This window comes from Microtus ochrogaster, chromosome 7 (assembly GCF_000317375.1).
Source record: "Microtus ochrogaster isolate Prairie Vole_2 chromosome 7, MicOch1.0, whole genome shotgun sequence".
In the NCBI taxonomy this organism is placed as follows: Eukaryota; Metazoa; Chordata; class Mammalia; order Rodentia; family Cricetidae; genus Microtus; species Microtus ochrogaster.
The window spans coordinates 19,027,833-19,048,344 of NC_022014.1; the positions used below are offsets into that span (position 1 = coordinate 19,027,833).

At 37.7% G+C, this 20,512-nt stretch overlaps 1 protein-coding gene across 1 annotated transcript in view; it reads right to left on the reverse strand.

Moving 5' to 3' along the window:
* Positions 1 to 261: 261 nt before the first annotated feature.
* Suz12 (SUZ12, polycomb repressive complex 2 subunit) overlaps positions 262 to 20,512 on the reverse strand; it is a 40,426-nt gene continuing 20,175 nt past the window's right edge. The window contains exons 7-16 of the mRNA XM_005349419.1: positions 18,377 to 18,608; positions 16,740 to 16,833; positions 13,005 to 13,110; positions 11,161 to 11,338; positions 8,849 to 8,940; positions 8,559 to 8,702; positions 7,614 to 7,771; positions 4,940 to 5,138; positions 4,436 to 4,515; positions 262 to 2,311 (exon numbers count right to left, since the gene is read on the reverse strand). Of these exons, the coding sequence (XP_005349476.1) occupies positions 1,966 to 2,311; positions 4,436 to 4,515; positions 4,940 to 5,138; positions 7,614 to 7,771; positions 8,559 to 8,702; positions 8,849 to 8,940; positions 11,161 to 11,338; positions 13,005 to 13,110; positions 16,740 to 16,833; positions 18,377 to 18,608 (1,629 nt within the window). The 3' untranslated portion in view covers positions 262 to 1,965. The remainder of the gene's footprint in view (positions 2,312 to 4,435; positions 4,516 to 4,939; positions 5,139 to 7,613; positions 7,772 to 8,558; positions 8,703 to 8,848; positions 8,941 to 11,160; positions 11,339 to 13,004; positions 13,111 to 16,739; positions 16,834 to 18,376; positions 18,609 to 20,512) is intronic.

Genomic DNA, 20,512 nt, shown 5'->3' on the forward strand with positions numbered 1-20,512 from the left:
ATCAAAGCAAAACTCTAAATGTACATATGGAAACCATGAATGAAGAAAAATAGAATACAGCTTTATATTATTGAACTTTATGTACAAAATCATTTGATTTCAAATAAACATTTAATGTAAAAACAAACGTTTCTTTTTAAACTGAATTTTTTTTACATCTATTGTACCATTCAAATGTTTTATCATCTTACATGATTTCTTCAAAATCTGTTTTCAGGGGTACATATAGAAAAGCTTTTTTTTTTATAAATAGAAACAAAGGGATTTTTCAGCTTTTATTATAAGATGACATTAAAAAGTTTATTCAACAGAAGTAATTTCATTACTATTCAGGGGAGGGAAATCACCAATTTTTTTTGTGCAAACAATGCTAGCCTTCTTTTAAGCATTAAGAGCATAACTGCTTAAGAAATGACATAAGCAATAATTCTACATCTACATCTTCCCTAAAATAATCTATTTTTTTTTTTTACATATGTGCACAGCTTTAGCAAATTAAAGCCCAAGAGAAATGCTCAGAACCCACACCCAGTGGCCAACCGAGAGCTCAGTGAAGTCAGGAGGAGAGCTTCCCAGCCAGGGCACCAGCAGCCAACACTGCAGCTCCCTCTTCCCTATATTTTAAACACAAAAACCAGAAACTAAAAACTTAATACTGGATGACAAATCACATCCACACTATTTAAATAGCGTCACAGTTAAACACATCGTAAAGACCAGCCAAATCAGTATTTACACTTATAAATCTCTGAAGACACCACGAGAAAGCTTGTGTCCCTTCACTAAATAAAATAGGGAACTGCATCTGATGGTGGTGGAATGAAATTACAACATTAAAAATACCAGTATTTACAGCAGCATTGATCCTTTATAAATAAAATATGAAAATGCAATATCTTTAAAGGATAATAAAAAATTGAGGTGATGTTATTCAACCACAGTGCTTGGAGTTGGAATAAAAACCTATTGGTGCTTATTAATACGCCAGTAGTGAAACCGCTTTCTGTTGGAGAAAATCCAACCGTAAAAATGTGTGTAAAACACACAACACAGGGAAAATTGCTCAAAACAATTCAAGTCAGCTTATCTGCATTGAATATTCTAATCATAAAGTACATCACAAGGAAACAATGTGTAACACCTGGTTCATTCTCAAGGACAACCCTCTCCCCCACCCCCAAAGTGGCATCTTATGAAGTCTCCAACTGTTTTCTTGCTTTAATCCTAATGCAAAGATGTGTACAGAAGAATTTTCCATGGGATTACCTAATTAAAGAGAAAAACTAAAAACGTGTTCAAGTAAAAAAAAAAAACATATATTGGGTAAGCAAGCACTAAAATTATCCACTTGAAAAACAAATGGTAATTTCCTCACTGCACACTGCACCTGGAGGCCTAGTGTCGTCTCCAACAGGCAAGTGAATGGGTGCTACTTTAAAACTGAACAAGAACTGGGGCAGAACTTGCACTTTTCCAATCCAAATGTAGAACTGATGTCAGAATTAAGGGTCAACGTTTGGGAAAAAGTGGTAATGTAACAATTTCAAAAAATCCTCCATTTCTAAGGGGGAATGACAGCCCAACTTTCCCTCCCCAGAAAACATCTCACAATTACAAAGCAGAAAAACAGCCAGTCACAGATCCAAAAAGTATTATAATTTAGGCGTAAAATTTCTAGATTAACCCAATATATTTCATAAGATAACTGTTGTTGCAGTTAAAAACAATTCCTTGAAATACTGCTTCTCAGGCCTAAACCAAATGGTGATGACATCACTAAAGCTGATAAACACAAGAAGGGAAGCAGACCCACAGAACCTCCACGCTGGAATCACTGACTTCATCTAACACTGCCTGTTCGAAATCCATGATTAAAAACCAAACAACCTAAAATCACAACTCTTCTTAGAGGCTGAATTCCCTAGAAGCAAAGCAATTTCAGTGTCCACAACACGGGGTCAGAGCTTAGAGTTTTTGTTTCTTGTTCTGTTTTTGAACCCCTGAGACACCATCTGATTCCAAAGCTTTCTCTTTTGAGTTAGTTTCACTGAATCCATTTGCTGTCCCATTTTGTTCCTCAGTTATTTCTTCATTTGCAGGGGTTGCAGATTCTCCTTTTTCTAGTTTTTGCTGCATTTCCCGGAGCTTGGTAACAGCTTTATCTATTGACATTATGCTAATAAGATTAAAGTCATGCATGCTGACTAGATGAAGCATGAAGTTTCGACATAAATTCTTCTTAATTATTTTCTGTCCATAATTTTCTACAAACAGCATACAGGCATGATTCATTTGATTGTCAGCAATAAATCTATTCAAGAAAAACAAAGCATTAATAGTGATACAAATCCTTTGTGAAAACAACAGAGATAAGCAATGTATAACATGACAAACACACCCAAACTTAACATATGACTTAACACAAAGTCACCAACAAGACATGACATTTCAACCACAACTGAGCCAGGTATTTTAGAAGCATGATCTAAGTAGGCATAGGAATTAACCAGGAGCCTCATTAGCTATAATACTTTAGATCAGAGAATTGAAACATAATTGAGAGGAATCTGACTAAAACCATGACTTTAATGGTGTGAGGATGATCCTTGTACATTAGGCAAGCCATCTACTTAAGACTACAGCCTACATTTCCCAGTCTAAAACTGCATCTTGAAATAGGTGTATCAGGAAAAAAGAAAAACACATTTAATCCAATTACTATCTTTTAAAATGTATATGGATATTTTGTCAGCACGTGCACCTGTGTACCCCATATGTGCCGGGGATTACAGACAGCTGTGAGCCACCATGTGGGTGATGGGAATGGAACGTGGATGCTCTCCTTTTAGCCACTGAGTCTTTCTCCAGTCCCTCATCATTTAAAAAAAAAAAAAAATATTTGTAGCTCCATATGTGGGTCGGACATCTTTGTGGAGTTGGTTCTTTCCTTTCACACCTCTGTTCATTCAAGGGTTCCATCTCAGGTTAGCATTCTTGTGGGAATAGTACCCCACAACATCTAAGGTTCATAATTTTTAAGTACACATTATTTTTGTATTAACTGGCAATAAAAAGGAAAAAAAAAGGCATCAAGGAAGGTAGCAGATGTCCACAGTCTTAGTTATTTGGGATGCTGAGTCAAGGAGATGGGATGAGGGGCTGAAGTGATGGCTAAGTGGTTGAGAGCATTTGTTGCTCCTACAAAGGACCTGAGTTTGTTCCCAGCAACCATGTGAAGTGGATCACAACTACCACCACAGGTAACTCCTTCTCGAGGGATCTGATCTTTTGGCCTTCAAAGGTAAACACTCCCTACCCCAAACATGCCCAAGCACACACATCCATAAATCCTACCCCACTCCCCAAAAAGGGAAAAAAAGAAAAAAGAGAATGGGCTGAACTCACAAGTTTAAGATCACTCTTTAGTAGTAACTGATGGAAAATGCACATATATAAATACTTTAGAATATCAAGGCCCTTACTGCAGTCCATTCTCAAAGCATCATTAGTGAATTCATGAATTCATACACTTAATATACTTCTGGATGAGGGTAATATTAGAACACATATCTAAAGTAAGTTTAAGATTATGACAGGTGATTCACCTATCATCACTACACTCCCTGCAATCTTTGCAGGGCACAACATAAAAATGATCTTTGATAGTGTAGTGTTGCATGCCTCATTTAATCTCAGGAGTTGGAAAATTGAGACAGGCAAATCTTTGTGAGTTTAAGGATAGCCTGATCTACAAAGTGAGTTCCAGGACAGCCAGGGGCATGTAGAGAGAAACCCTGTCTCAAAAAGAAAACAAAAGCAAAAAAATTATCTTCTTGTCTACTTAGAAAAGGGGTACAAGATGACTCAGTGGAAAAGCACTTGTACCACGCTCTTTGAATCAACAACAGAAGGAGACAACTGATGCCAAAGGATCTTCACACGTGAACAGAGCATCTTATGTGTGCCAACACCCACATTTAATAGTAGTAGTAATAATAATAAAAAAAGATGAGACACACACGACATTGCAAGCCTATAATCTTAGCACAGAGGCTGGAATATAAGGATTAAAGGTCATCTTAGCTTTATAGTGAGTTCAAAGTTAGCCTAAGCTTCATGAGGCACTGCCTCAAAACAAAAGGGAAGTGGGTACTGAAGAGATATCTCAGTTGTTAAAGAGCACTACCTGTTCTTGTGGAGGACCTGGGTTCGATTCCCAGCACCCACAATGCAGTTTACAAACATCTAACTCCGGTTCCAAGGACAAGACTCCCTCTTTTGTCCCCTGGAGGCACAGGCACACAGAAGGCACACAGACACACACACAGAGGCAAAACATTCATACACATAAAATATTAACTAACTAAAAAAAATTGCACAGACTCAGAATGAGAAGCAGCAAAAAGAACGAAGTAATGGAACAGAAACACTCTACCCATGCTTCATGACATGGAGATTCCACAGTTTCATTACTTCTTTCTCTCCTTCATTCACATCAGAAAATTCTTCAATTTGCTGAAAGAAAAAGAAAAATACCTATTACATATGTAACATAAGTAATATTTCTAAGAAAAATAGACTGTCATGTTTTGTAATTGAAAAATAGCAAAGAAATAGTATTTCTTTTTTCTTTCTAGGCGGGGTTTCTCTGTGTAGCCCTGGCTGTTCTCGAACTCACAGCACTGCCTCCCAAGTGTTAGGACTAAAGGCATGCAACACCACCGCCCAGCCCTGGCAGCATTCTTAACACCAACTTTTACTTAAACAGTTTTCTTAGAAAGGAAATCCTAAGTTACAAAATAGCAATAAAAAAAAAAAGAAATCAAAGCACCCAATACAAACTCACACAAGGAAAATAATATTTTCCATATAACTTTTAAAATGACATAGTACAAAACTTGCATGAGCACTGCTGAGGAGAAGGAAAACTGGTAATTACAGTAATGGTTTTTTCTCTCAGCCATTCTGGATCTTTTTCATCTTCACTATCTACTTCCATTTCTTGTGGCCGGAGAGGTAAGCAGGTATCACTGTGGAAATAGAGGCGATTGTGGCCACTGCTGTATGTTCTTTGCTGTTCTACTTCTCCATCTTCAGATTCAAGAAACTCCGACATGCTTGCTTTTGTGCGTTTTGGCCTAATGAAAAGAAATCAATGCTGACACAAGACAACTTCTATACCTTATACAATACTGAGCATGAGCCAAGATCTGTTAAAGCATAGTAATACTTGAGGCAGCATCCCCTTAATACTGCTTCCTTTTCTTTTCAAACTCTATTTTTATTTTATATGCATTAGCATTTGTGCCCTCATGTATCTGTGTGAAGCGTTGGCTTTCCTGGAACTGGCATCTCAGAGAGTTGAGAGCTGCCGTGTGGGCGGTTAGAGTCAAACCTGGGTTCTCTGGAAGGGCAGTCAGTTCTCTTAGCCACTGAGCCATCTCTCCAGCCCTGTTTGCTTTCGATATATAATAAAAAGTGGACACAAGACAATCCCCCCCCCCCACCAAGAATTAGAGATCAAAGCCTGAACTATAGTGCATCAAAGTTTCAAGGAAAAAAGTGTCTTTCTGTGCCGGGCTGTGGTGGCGCACGCCTTTAATCCCAGCACTCGGGAGGCAGAGGCAGGCGGATCTCTGTGAGTTCGAGACCAGCCTGGTCTACAGAGCTAGTTCCAGGACAGGTTCCAAAGCCACAGAGAAACCCTGTCTCGAAAAAAAAAAAAAAAAAAAAAAAAAAGTGTCTTTCTGGGTGTGAAAAATAAACTTAAAAAAAAAAATAGGAAAAAGTTAAAAATGTATATATACAAGGACCAGATAGTGGCAGCTCACACCTTTACTCTCAGCACCTGGGAAACAGAGACAGGTAGATTACTGTGAGAACTTTGAGGTCCAGCATGATCTGGACAGTGAATTACAGGACAGCTAGGACTACATAGAGAATCCCCATCACTAAAAAACAAAACCTAACCCCCCCCCACAAAAACCCAAATAACAAAATAGTCACAACAAAAAAAAGAAGCATTTGAGGTAAGATGCCAAAATGGTTCAGTGGTTAAATGTGCTTTCAGAAGCTGGGCGATGGTGGCGCAAGCCTTTAATCCCAGCACTTGGGAGGCAGAGGCAGGCGGATCTCTATGAGTTCTAGGCCAGCCTGGTCTACAAGAGCAAGTTCCAGGACAGGCTCCAAAGCTACAGAGAAATCCTGTCTTGAAAAACAAAAACAAAACAAAACAAAACACCAAAACAATAACAAAAATGTGTGCTCGCAGAAGATCCAAGATCAGTTGCCAACATCCACATGAGGTAGATCACAAGAAGCCTATTTCCAGTTCCAGGGGATTTGACACCATCTTCTGCCTTCTTGGGCACCCACATGCACATGGCATTTACTTACACATAAATTCCAGTGTATCATATAGCAAAACTGTCACAAAAATTACTAATTTTATATATCAGATTTGTTTAGTATAATTATATTATTTTGGTTGTGAGCTTAGTCTGTGATGGCTGAGTCACCCTTCCAGCCCAGTATTTGTTTTATTATTAATATACTAACACATGTATATTAATTTACAAAAGTTCAAAACCAAAAAAATTGTTTCAGATACACACCTAAGTAAAAATTCTGCCTTTTAGGTTTCTTTTTCTTTTCTTTTTTTTTTTCATTTTCAAATTTCTTAAGGCAGGGTTTTTCTGTGTAACTGCCTTGGCTGTCCTGGAACTCACTTTGTAGACCAGGCTGGCCTTGAACTCACCTGCCTCTGCTCTCCCCAAGTGCTAACATTAAAGGTGTGGGCTACCAGCTCTGCTTGTTTTTTATGTTTTAGGAAGATAAAACTTATCTCAGTAGTACAATCTCCTTCAAACTCACTCCTATTGTGCGTTTATAAAGTTCAATGAAAGGAGACATAATGTCAGCTCTCTTGGGATAGCATCAGAAGGCACCTTGGGTGACAGAGAGAATCATTTGCATTTCATATTATCCAAGTAGAGTATATTCCTTCTCTGCAGATTCCTATGTATGTATATACCCCGGCCTTGGGTCCTCTGCAAGAGCAAGTGATTTTAACCATTTCTCTAGCCCTAATGTAAAGAATTTGCTGAGTCCACAAATCAATGAAGGAGTAGCAACATTAGTAAATAATTGCCTACAGGCCATCCTTAACCCTGGGGCCTGGGAGGCAGAGGTAAGTGGATCTTTTTGAGTTCGAGGCCAACCTGATCTACAGAGTGAGTTCCAGGATAACCAGGGATATACAGAGAAACCCTGTCTCAAAAGAACAACAACAAAAACACCAACAGAAAAAAAATCTAGATAGGACTGATTAAATGTAAAAATACTTGAAGAAAGGGCTACATCAATAGTGTTTTTTCTAGCATCCACACAGCCCTGGGTTTAATCCTCAGTAGCACACCAACAATAAAACTTGGAAGGTTCAAAGTAAAAGAGGAAAAAAAAAAAAAACCCAAAAGAAGCAGGGTCTAGGAAGACCAACAAAAGTAGGGTATATGCTGCCAAGCCTGACTAACTAAATATAATCCCTCGGACCCACATGGTGGGAGCACAGAACCAACTTCTACAAATTGACACACATTCATGCACATGTTTACCTGCACACAAGAATGTGTGTTATAGGTGTTCTCTTTACTGGTCCATTTCGACTAAAAGCAAATCCAGGTTGGCGATGAATATCCTGAGGATTTCCTGCATAGGAACCATCATAACACTCATTGATAGAGACATCTATCCTAGCACCTTTTGGATGATACTGTAACAAATAAAAAAACAAAAACAGAAACAGGATGTTTAGGAAAGAAAATATCAATAAGCCTATACTCTACAAACATTCTTTTAAATAAAATATAGCTATAAGTTACTCTTTTTTTTTCTTAGATTTATTCATTTATTATGTATACAACATTCCTTCCATGTATACCAGCAGGCCAGAAGAGGGCACCAGATATCATTATAGATGGCTGTGAGCCACCATGTGGTTGCTGGGAATTGAACTCGGGACCTCTGGAGGAGCAGTCAGGCAGTGCTCTTAACCTCTGAGCCATCTCTCCAGCCCTAGCTGTAAGTTCTTAATGTTTTGAAAACTAAAGAGAAACATCAGCTTGATAGAAAAGCACACCAGAAGACTTAAAAAAGAAAAAAAAAAAAAGGAAGGAAAGAAGGAGACCAGACATGGTGACTCCACCTCTAATCTCCATTCCTAGGAAGCAGAGATAGGAAGACAGGGGAACCTAGCTACAAATAAGACTTAGTTTTTAAAAAAACAAAACCCCATAAAAAGCAAATTAAAATCTATTGATCATTTATTGGTTTGGTGACTTTGCACAAAGTATCTCTTTCTCAAGAAAGAAATTGTCTTCAATGATATTCAATAAATATGGCATATACAAATTATTATTATTCAACATAAATACAATAAACTCAATCACGCATTGTAATCTGGACAGAAATTCTACTATTTACTTGCAAAGTGCAATTTCTCTACTGTTATTCTATGCATGATGTGTACTATTGGTAAGCAAGCAAGAAAAACTACTTACTACATAATTGAAGATAAATCTGCTATGGCAGAGTTTCAGATGCTTGAGTAAACTGTACAGCTTACGGCAGTTGAGAGTGCACCAAGGGCAGTGCAGGTCATCTCTGGCTTCTGTCTGTTGTCTTGTATTATTGTTATAAAGGAACTAAAAACAGAAAGTGTCAAGCTCACAACTTGCACATTTCCAAGCACTGTTTCATTATCTTCTCTAAAAAGTTTAATGCAAAAAAATATTCAAATACAAAATTCTATTTCACAATTACGTAAAATGAACCAGCCAGTTGTGCTTACCTGATAAAATATTCTTAATTTCTGGCGATTTTCATTCGAAATATCCTTTTCTTTCCTTGTTTGCAGCTCTGCAGTCAGTGTCTCTTTAACAGCTGAAAATATAAATGTGTTTATTTGATGGAAAGACTGATCTATAAAGTATCTTGCCAAAATTATTAAATAAAGATTTATATAACTGTAGTATTTGGTATTTCTGCTCTTCCTTCAACAAATAATGAAAGATACACTAGGAAAACATTATTTAATATCTGATTAGTAATCAGGTATGAGTTTATATCGAGGATTCTTAAAAAACGCACAAAACACCCAAAGAACTTCCTCAATATATTTTTGTTTTTATTTTTTTTCTTTTGTTTTTTTTTTGAGAAAGAATATCTCTGTAGCTTTGGAGTGTTCTCTTGGAACTCCCTCTGTAGACCAGGCTGCCTTGAACTGCCTGCCTTTGACTCCTAAATGCTGGGAATAAAGGCATATGCCATCACTGCCTGGCTTCGCTTTTATTTTTCAAGACAAGTTTCTCCATATAACAGAGCCCTAGCTATACTGGAACTAACTCTGTAGATGAGGCTGGACTTTTAACTTAGAAATTCTGCCGTCGCCACCTCTGCCAAGTGATGGGACTAAAGACATAAGCCACCAAACCTGGACTATCCTCTGATATCTTAAATCATAATAAAAATAATACCAAAGAAACTCTATATAGTTACCACAAAGTTTTGAAATACTTCAAAGTCACGGGTGTTGTTTTGTTTTGGGTGGTGCTGTGGTTGAACTCATTCATTCGCCCACTGTCACTGAGCTACAAACCTAGCCCTGACAGTGGTTTTGAGAGGTTATTTGTGCACAATAGCAGTCATCCTCTAAGTGCTAGCTTATCAGAAAGTGAAAACTGATTGTTTTATATATACTTCAAACACCAAAATAATAAACCTTAAAGATGATTTTAGTATATTTCTTCAGACTTAATAGAAAATTACTTAGTGTTGTGTGACAAAACTAATGATCCCACAAATACAATTCTGTCATAAAGCTTTTGGGTTCCCTGTGATTTTTTTGCCCATTTCACTAGCTTAAAGAGTATCTTGAGGCCTGGCGGTGGTGGCGCACGCCTTAATCCCAGCACTCGGGAGGCAGAGGCAGGCGGATCTCTGTGAGTTCGAGGCCAGCCTGGTCTACAAAGGGAGTTCCAGGACAGGCTCCAAAGCTACAGAGAAACCCTGTCTCGAAAAAACAAAAAGAAAAAATAATAATAATTTGAGAGCCGGGCGATGGTGGCGCACGCCTTTAATCCCAGCACTCGGGAGGCAGAGGCAGGCGGATCTCTGTGAGTTCGAGACCAGCCTGGTCTTACAGAGCTAGTTCCAGGACAGGCTCCAAAGCCACAGAGAAACCCTGTCTCGAAAAACCAAAAAAAAAGCGTATCTTGAAAAGTGCCTAAACCACAAATTTCTCAGAAAGTATTTCCCACAGCACAGATCATTTCTTTATTATCTTTGTGTATAGTGAGTTTAACACTCAGGTACATGTGTGGAAGCCAGAGGAAACTTTCAGAAATAATTTTCTTCTTTTCACCACATGGGATTTGAGAATTAGTTCAGGTTGACAGGCTTCCATAGCAAGCAGATAGGAGCTCTATGAATACCTGTGAGGCCTCAACCTGCCTCTGCTCTCCCAGGTGCTGGAATTAAAGACATTTATAACAAGTCACTTCTGTCTCATCCTTTCCAGTCACCTGCACACGATCATTTTAAAGTCAAAGAAAAGTCTTTACTCTTCAGATAAAAATACACGAATGCTCTACCATCAAAGGTAGTGTTTTTATTACACAGACCTAAAATAAAAGTCAGGACTGAACATAGCAGAGCTCTGCTTGTACATGTACTTTAGTGGCAGTATCAGAGATTGAACCCAGGGCCATGTGTATGCCAGGCAAATACTCTACGCAGCCCAACTCTTTTACATTTTAATAATGCATTGAAAACCATTATTTCTTATATGAGACAAATTAGTGAAAAATTTTGTTCTAATTTGACATAAAGATATTTACAGACCCACCTGAAGGTGTTATATATGGTAAACATACTACATATATATTAAATAAATATATATTAAAGAAAAAGTGAGATTCCCAGAAACATTCACCACAAATGGTTCTAGAAAAGGGATTAATTAGTCCTTTAACCTAGAACTTTACACTGAGCATAGGCAAATTCTAATTGATCAGTTAACAATATGATTACTTAATAAGTCAAATAGCATTTCTTGATTGATGTAACAAAAATATAATATTTTGATAGCAATGATGTTTTTACCAATAGTTTGAGCAGGTTTAACAGAACCAGGCTTATTTTCCTGATGGAGGCTCTCTGAATTTCTAGTGGCAAGAGGCTTGGCAACAGGAGCTGTAGACTTATCGTTGCTTTCTCCTGTCCAACGAAGAGTGAATTGCAAAGTAGGTCCCTGAGAAAATGTTTCAAATGGAGGCAGCCGCTGAACCAAGAAACAAACAGAAGCATGTGAGAAGAGTTATGACAACATCAAAAACATTGCAGGAATGAAAAATATTCATTGTAATATGTCAACATGATCGCTGCTCAGCCTTTTGGCTAAGACCAAGTGTAATATGTCAATGTAAATTTATTTAAAACCAATATAACTTTTTAAATTAAATAATGGGCACAGGTTCACGCTTTAGTGCAGTGCCAAATAAAGCCAAAGACACCCTGGTGCTGGAGTCCAGTGCCCAACATTGGTGCTGGGAATTGCAATTAGATTCTCTGGAAGAACAGTACATGATCTCCAGCCAAATACATTTACTTTTAGAGTCCAAAAGCTATAAGCACAGCCAAATAATGTATAAAGAGTACTTAAGTCCTCACTAGAGAAAGGGAAAGCTCAAGCAGTATGCAATAGCAGCTATTTACAAATGTTGAATTACTATGTGGAAACCATGACACATAACAGCCAGAATTTCAGATTTTTCAGCCATGCGGTGGTGGTGCACACCTATAAACCCTGTGCCAGGGAGGTAGAGGCAGGCAGAGTTTGAGGACAGGCTAGTCTACAAAGCAAGTGCTAGGACAGCCAGATCTGTTACACAGAAACTCTGTCTGCCTACCAAGTGCTGGATTAAAGACATGCATCACCACAGCCAGGCTATGGTTTTTTTTTTTTTTTTTTTTTTGGTTTTTCGAGACAGGGTTTCTCTGTGGCTTTGGAGCCTGTCCTGGAACTAGCTCTTGTAGACCAGGCTGGTCTCGAACTCACAGAGCTCGGCCTGCCTCTGCCTCCCGAGTGCTGGGATTAAAGGCATGCGCCACCACCGCCCGGCTTACAGATTTCTTAATAAACTTATTACTAGTTATTACATGTTACTTGCTGTCACTATGAATGTAAATAAAATAGTGCATATAATACTCATTGAGCAAATATTGAATGCCAGACACATGCGTATTTATTATCCTATTAAATCTTTCCATTGTAGCCCTCATTTTACAGAAGAAACAAGACATATAAGTTAACTTGTCAAATGCCACAAATTTAACATCAGAGATAGGACTCAAATAGCCAGGATTTTTTTTTCTTGCTTTTTGAAACAGGGTTTCTCTGTGTTAACAGTCCTGGTTGTCCTAGAACTCACAGAAATCGCCTGCCTTTGCCTCTCCAGTACTGGGATTAAAGGTATGTGCCACCACTGGGCAATAGATAAATAGGTTCTTAAGCACAATGCCCTCTATTACATTTTCTGAATGGGCCATTTTACTTGTATTATTCCTAAGTATTTAGATCTAAGGACTCTTAGGGCAAGCAACACGGCTCAGTGGGTAAAGGCACTTCACACCAAACCTGATGACCTGAGCATACCATGGTGTTAAGGTAAGTAAGTGTAAAATGTGGAGGTGCAATGTCTTTGATCCATCATTTGGTGGGAGGCAGGGAAATCTTTCTGCCTTTGAGACCAGCATGGTTTATAGAGTTCCAGGAAAGTCAGAGCTGTATAGTTAATACCTCATCTCACAAATAAAATAATTGCTTACTGTAAAAACAAGAAACACAGACTCCTTATTTCTAATACAATTTGCATTTGGGGAAGAAAACATCAATCAAAATAAGAGTTGACAACTAAAGTGTGTTCAATCTTCTAAGTCATTCATACCTTCCCATCAAGAATAGTCTCCCATGTTGCTCTTTTCTTGCTTATTGGACATTCTTCCATTTCCTGCATGGCTACTTCATATTCCCCATCTAAAAGCTGTAAACGCCTGTTAGAGAAACACATATACTTTATAAAGTAAACAGTGTATTATAAGGACAAAGTCTACGCTCCAGATTTACATTAAAAAGCATTAGATTTGTATACTACCTTACATACACAGCAGAATTTTAAATTATTTACACTCCAGTTCTGAGAAAAACAATATTAATAAAAAGAAATTATAATTATAGACAATTGTATTACTGTAGCTAGACATAACTTAAAAAATATGAACTATAATATTCCTAAAGTCTTAAGGACCTAGTTAATTTCATATATTAAGTTTAAATTGGCCTTGTAAGTTTTGTACTTTTGAAATCAGCACAACAGCAGTGTGGAAAATTCCTTCCTTAGGGAATTATTACAAAGGATGCACATCGGTATCTGAACTGGAACCTTCACATTTGCTCAGGAAACTAAGGATTCAACAAACCTGTGAACTATGGGAACCAAGGGAACCTGGTACATTAAAGGAGCTCAGAAAATATTTCATGAATGAAGAAATCAACCAGTCAAGAAAATTATACACCATGGTTCTAACATGTGTGGATATATATACATAGTTCTAACGTATGTTGTATGATTTATATATTCCTTCCATTCTTTTTTTTAAGCTTTTTATTTACTTATTAAGTATACAGTGCTCTGCCTGCAGGTATGCTTGCATGCCAGAAAAGGGCACCATGTCATTACCAGATGGTTGTGAACAGCTAGATGGTTGCTGGGAATTGAACTCAGGACCTCTAGAAGAGGTCTTAACCTTTGAGCCATCTTTTCAGCCCTATTACTTCCTTTTTTTTTTTTTTTTTTGGTTTTTCGAGACAGGGTTTCTCTGTGGTTTTGGAGCCTGTCCTGGAACTAGCTCTTGTAGACCAGGTTCGTCTCGAACTCACAGAGATCCGCCTGCCTCTGCCTCCCTAGTGCTGGGATTAAAGGCATGCGCCACCACCGCCCGCCCGGCTATTACTTCCATTCTTAAACAATGGCATTCACGACTATTCTAAAAACTTTCCTTTATTATGGTAACAACTGATTTCACATAGGAAAAACATGGCTTCTCTTTAGTCTTTTTAGTCCCATTAGACAATGAAAAGTACCAAAAACTTCACTTTCCTGAGGCTGCAGCCCTTCAGAGCTGCACAATAGTTTTATAACATAGAAATAAGAACTCTGAACATATGATTTCAAAGTAACTTCCCCATCTGTCACATTTTTGGAGACTGGCCTTAATTATCTTAGGTAAAAAAAGCCTATTGTCTAGGCTCTGCAGTAGTTGGGATTATAGGCATGAGACACCACTTCTGTCTATCATAGACAGTCTCACTCTGTTAGGTGGCCTTTGTTCTCTGAAAGCCTTAGGTTTTTCTTTGGTGCTCAGTATTTCAAACTTCCTCTACATGTTTTTTACATTTGGGTTCTTCTTTCAAAGACTTCAATGTAGGATTACAAGAAAATTTTTTTAATATATCTAGTCTCAAGACTGATTCATAAATATAATTCTTTACTAAAAGCAATACCAGGACTTCTGAAAGAAAAGACAATCTCAGAAGTGTTAGGAAAAGGAGATTTTATGTCTTGAATAAGGAAAACCTAAAATATAAAAAAGAGATACTGCAATCTGCTTGAAAGGGCTCCTTTTAAAATTTATAATCTGAGCATTAAAATGAGTAACAACAAGAACAGATAAAAACAAACTCACTAAAAATATAATCTAACGTAATTCACATTGGTTAAAAAACAAAACACCTAAAAATATGAGGGAAGTAATCCTCTTTACAGAAAAGTGCCAATGAATATCATGGAGAAATGATGGGGGGAGGGAGCATGCACAAAGCTTTGTTCAATAACCAGTATCACTTGAAATAAAAATAACAAAAAGAGCTGAACATAATGATACTTGGCAGCTTATATTCCCAGCATTCTAAACACTGAGGCAGGAGGATCAAGAGTTTGAAAGTAGCCTGGGCCAAATAAATAGTAAGACCATCCCAAACAAAATGAAAGACATTACAAGGTCAATGGGAAGCCACTGTTAGACGTGCTGTGTGTGGGGAAGTGGTTATCAGGAAATGCCTTTGTTACTTGGAGATACATGTTCAAGCATAGCAAGGCAGAGATGAAGTATATATTCAACCGGTTCAGCACAAAAATTAAAACACAAAACAAATGAGGTAAAATGCTAGAAATAATGGTAAAGGGTATGTGGATGTTACACAAATATTTCTTGAACTTATGTCTATACATATTCAAAATTAAACCATGAGGAAAATTTCATCTAGTTTCCTAGCATTTTTAATTAAAACAAAAACAGAAGCTATTGCATATAAAGAATATATTAGGGCTAGAGAGATGGCTCAGTGGTTAAGAGCACTGCCTGCTCTTCCAAAGGTCCTGAGTTCAATTCCCAGCAACCACATGGTGGTTCACAACCACCTATAATGAGATTTGGTGCCCACTTCTGGCCTGCAGGCATGCATGCAGACAGATCACTGTATACTTAATAAATAAATAAATCTTTAAAAAAAAAAGAATATATTAGCATATATATGAAGTACAAAGAAGAAAAAAGAAAATACAATGTGCCCCTAGTGGCACAGAACACAATCTCAGGATCAGCCAAGACTAGTACAGGTACATTATACTGCTTCAACACGAGGCTCCACTACTTTGCAGTGTTTTTAACTTTTGTGCTTCCTCCTCTCTTAGGCTCCACATTAGGGAATCACACCTCAGGTCATGTGCATGTGAAGTTAGCACACGCTATAGCTGAGCTACAGCCAGCCCTCTAGTTGTTTACAACTGGAAACTTTGATATACTATCTTGAGTTTTATTGCTAAGCACCAGCAATCAGCCTAGTATAAGAAATCAGGGTATCTCAGGCACCATTCTCCAACTCTATGTAAAAAGAATGCTGTATTTATTTCTTACATCTTTTACTTGTGCAAAGATGTTTCACCCAATACCCTGCACCAGATGTACATATATAGTCAGTCACACAGGATTATATAACTTAGACTTTCTTAGCTTTAGTTGCTATCTTGAGATTTATCTAGAACCTATTATTTCATTAGACCTCTGTTTCAAACATTACTTCTATAAATAATCACACATCTGCTAATATTTCTTCACAGAACTTACTGATAATTTTGTGGAGTTCTCTACAGTCTACATTAGATGTTAAGCTACAAAAAGACAGGGATTTTGTGCCTCCTCATCAGTTAGAACTGTTTGTCAAAAAGCAGACACTCAAGCCAGGTGATGGTGGCACACACCTTTAATCTCAGCACTCAGGAGGCAGAGGCAGGTGGATCTCTGTGAGTTAGAGGCCAGCCTGATCTACAGAAGGAGTTCCAGGACAGGCTCCACAGCTACAGAGAAACGCTGTCTCGGAAAAACAAAACAAAACAAAAAAGAGCAGGCACTCAGAAAACACTTGTTGAATCAACAATTTGAAGTGAGTCACTCATAGTTCCTTAGCTCTGCTTACTGCTCTCTATATGATAAAAGGAAAAACTCAGTATTTGCAAATTTGTTTTTCCATTTATTAGAACAAACATAATACCACAGTTATTCTTCAGAATAAAACCATCTGCAGAATATGGAAGCAATATTAATAATAATACCATCAATATTACCTGTTTTTGTCAAACACTGTCATTTGTGCAACAAATGTCTTTTCCCCATCTTCACGATTTCGTTTTCTTCTCGATGGAACTTCTTCACTGACATCTGAATTAAATAAATTTTTTTTGTAAAACAATTACTTAAAAATAAAGTGTGCCATCTGCAATATATGTTGCAAGGTAAAATGTGCTACTTTATCCAAATGAGATACAAATTACAATGTTTCAAAATTCACATTCATTTGTTTCAACTTTGGATTTTTAACATGTAATATGTCCATCTTTATTTTTCTACAACATGAGATTATAATACAGCACAGGCTGGTTTGGAAATGGCTATGCATTAGCTGGCTTTCAACTCAATTGCTCTTCTGGGTGCTGGGACAATAGGTCTGTACAACTCAACTGGGTCTGCCCTTATTTCCTGACAACACTGACCATTAGAATTCATCTTTGCAAATGCTAACTTGTTTGGAATGACTCATGCTAGGTAGGCTCCTCATTACAGTACGCAGAGTTCCATTATAAGAATTTAAAAAGAGATTTGTTTTTATTTTATGAGTGGTTTTGCTTCATTTATGTTTGTGTTCCATTTGCACATAGTGCCCATGAAGGCCAGAACAGAGTGTCAGATCCTTTAGAACTCGAGTTATAGACAGCAGTTAACTGCCACGTGGGTGATGAGAACCAAATGTAGATCCTCTGAAGAACAGCAAGTCTCTTAAGAGTGTTTAAAGGGAGCTCTCCACCTCCTTATAACTTTTAAACAGTACTTCACATATACCCGTTATACCACTGTTCATTTCAATGCAATTATTTATTCCATATCTCTCTCCCTAAACTGGGTTGTAAGGCTTCTGAGAATGTTTATCTTTGTATTGATTGTAGGCAGCTATACAACAACTGTATGATTATCTCAAAGATGAATTCAGATCTGCTGGAAGAAAGGAATGGGTACAGGATCAATGCAATATATATTATATTGCTCATGTTCAAGATAGTACAATGAATGGCATGCACCTGTAGTCCCAGCACTCTGAAAGCTAAGCTAGAAGGATGGGTCGAGTCTTAAGACTAGTTGAGGCAATGGTGAGACCATGTATAAATAGAGAATGGAAAAAAGCAAGAAAGTAAGAAGAGAGAAAAGGATAAGGAGGGGGAAAGAGGGAGGGAAGAAAGGAAAAGTAGCAGGGAAGGAAAGAAAGAAGGAAAGGGAAAAATACCGGTAGACATACAGACAAGAAGACAAAAATGGAAAGCTCAGGTTTAACCTAAGTAGTGAGCAGACAAACACCCAGCATAAGGAAGGCCCTAGGTCAATTTCCAGCATAGCAAAACAACAATAGAAAAACAGTCTCTCCAACTTTGGAAAGAAACAGGGTTTTATGGTTTGTTTTTTGAGATATGGTCTCGCTACATTGCAGCCCAGGCAAGCCTCAAACTCATGTTGTAGTGACTCAGCCTTCTGAGCACTGGATTACAGGCACCAACTACCACACCTAGCAGAAAGTGAAGGTTATTTCAAGGAAAAAAAAAAAAAAACCAACACTTTATACACAATTCTAAATATTATGAATACTAGTGCAAATATTTTCACTGACTACTTTGATATCTAATAAAATCTAGTGAAATTACAGATATAAAATTACCAATATTTTCATTGGTTTCTCCATTAATCATTCCATTAAATTCTCTTCTTCCTGGACGAGTTACTCTAAATAGTAGTGAGTAAGACTTCACCATATGGCTGTTACTAGGTTCAAATTCATTACTGGAAACTGCCAGTGATGGGAAATTTCCTGGTTTTATTTGGTTGAGGTCAGGATTCAAAGGCACCTGCTTTTTACCGGTAGGAATTTGCCTTATTGGACAACTTACATCCTGCAAAGTAGAGATTCATAATTACATTCATACATAAGCAATGATAAATTACAGTAAAACTTCTAATCACAGTTACAGGAAACATGATATCAGTCATGATTTACCTAAAGGTAAGTAAAGAATCATATTGCTGAAAACTGTGAAACAAAAACAAAAATGGAACAATTAAGATTCCCAATAGTAAAGCAATTGAAGATTACTACAATATAGTGAAGAGAGAAAAGAGCATATCCAGTATCTAGCTTCCCTTGTATGCACAAAGCCACGAGTGTGCACTCTATGAACAGGCATGGTGGTACAAGGGAGGATCACACAAAGCCATGAGTTCGCGCTCTAAGAACAGGCATAGTGAGTGGTATGGGGCAGGAGGCTTCCTCAAAATAAATACCTAAAATATGAACAAAATATCTGGAAATACAAGGACAAAAAAAAAAAAAAAAAAAAACAGAATTAAAGGGCTAGTGATAAAGTCAGTAGTAAAGTACGCATGAGTCCCTGGTAGACAGAGGAGACAGGTAGAACTGTGAGTTCAAGGCCAGCCTGGTCTACAAAACTGAATTCCACAGCCAGGGCTATGAAATCCTTTGACTTAAAAAAATAAAGTGAAACAAAAAGCCCAAAATAAACATAAAAGCTGGGTGGTGGTGGTAGTGCACACCTTTGATCCCAGCACTCTGGAATTGGAAGGCAGCCTGGTCTACAAACCAGAGTTCTAGGACAGCCAAGGTTACACAGAGAAACCCTGTCTCAAAGAAAAAATGGGGGATGGGGAGGCGGCGCGAGGAGGCACCAGCAGGGGAAGATACCTATAAACCCCATTGTTACCAAACACTAAACCCATCTCTGTTTCATATATACTTTAATAGAAGGAACAGCAAATATCTGAGAAATACTCACTCCATAACTAATTATACTGAGAGCACAGTAGAAAAAAACACTGCATTTCATGTGGCAACTACAGAGCAGGACAACCCAGGAGTTGGCCTCAAAGCTATGATGCTCTTGACTTAATCTCCACAACCAACTTAGTAACTTCTTTAAAAGAAATAAAATGGGCTGGAGATGGCTCAGCAGAAAAGAACATTGGCAGCTCTTCCAGAAGACCTAGGTCTGATTCCCAGCACCTATACGGCAGCTCACAAGTTCTAGGGACACCTCTTTAGGCATCAGGCATCCACATGGTGGGTACATAGATAATGCACTCAGGCAAAATAGCCATAAATAATAATCATAATAAATCTGTACTTACAGACTAAAAGAAAATCCTATTCTACACAAGAAATCTAAGCCTCATTCATACCCTAAACCTCCCATTTCACAAACAACTAAAACAGTTTGGTATGTTTGTCCCTTGAAGATGTTCACAATTAGTAATTTTTCTGAAAAACAAAACAAGACACACTGTCATAACTACCATTTTTCCTCATAAATAATGTATTTTATAACTTTACTTATCATAAATTTTATGGGAGTATGAGTAACTAGTAGTATCCTAACTTTACATATTTTTTTTTTTGTTTGTTTTTTTTCGAGACAGGGTTTCTCTGTGGCTTTGGAGCCTGTCCTGGAACTAGCTTTGTAGACCAGGCTGGTCTCGAACTCACAGAGATTACATATATTTTTTAATGCTACATAAGTGTCTCTTATCATTCAGTTATGACTGGCATATTGCTATTATGACTCTGGCAGTTTTTAAGTCCCTCATCACTTTAAAACCATATGGAAAAATATCACCAGCAGGAGCTCTATATATTTCAATTCCTGTTTAAGATGTAATGATACATAGGTACACTCTAATTAAAAAAACAGGCCGGGAGGTGGTGGCGCACGCCTTTAATCCCAGCACTCGGGAGGCAGAGGCAGGTGGATCTCTGTGAGTTCGAGACCAGCCTGGTCTACAAGAG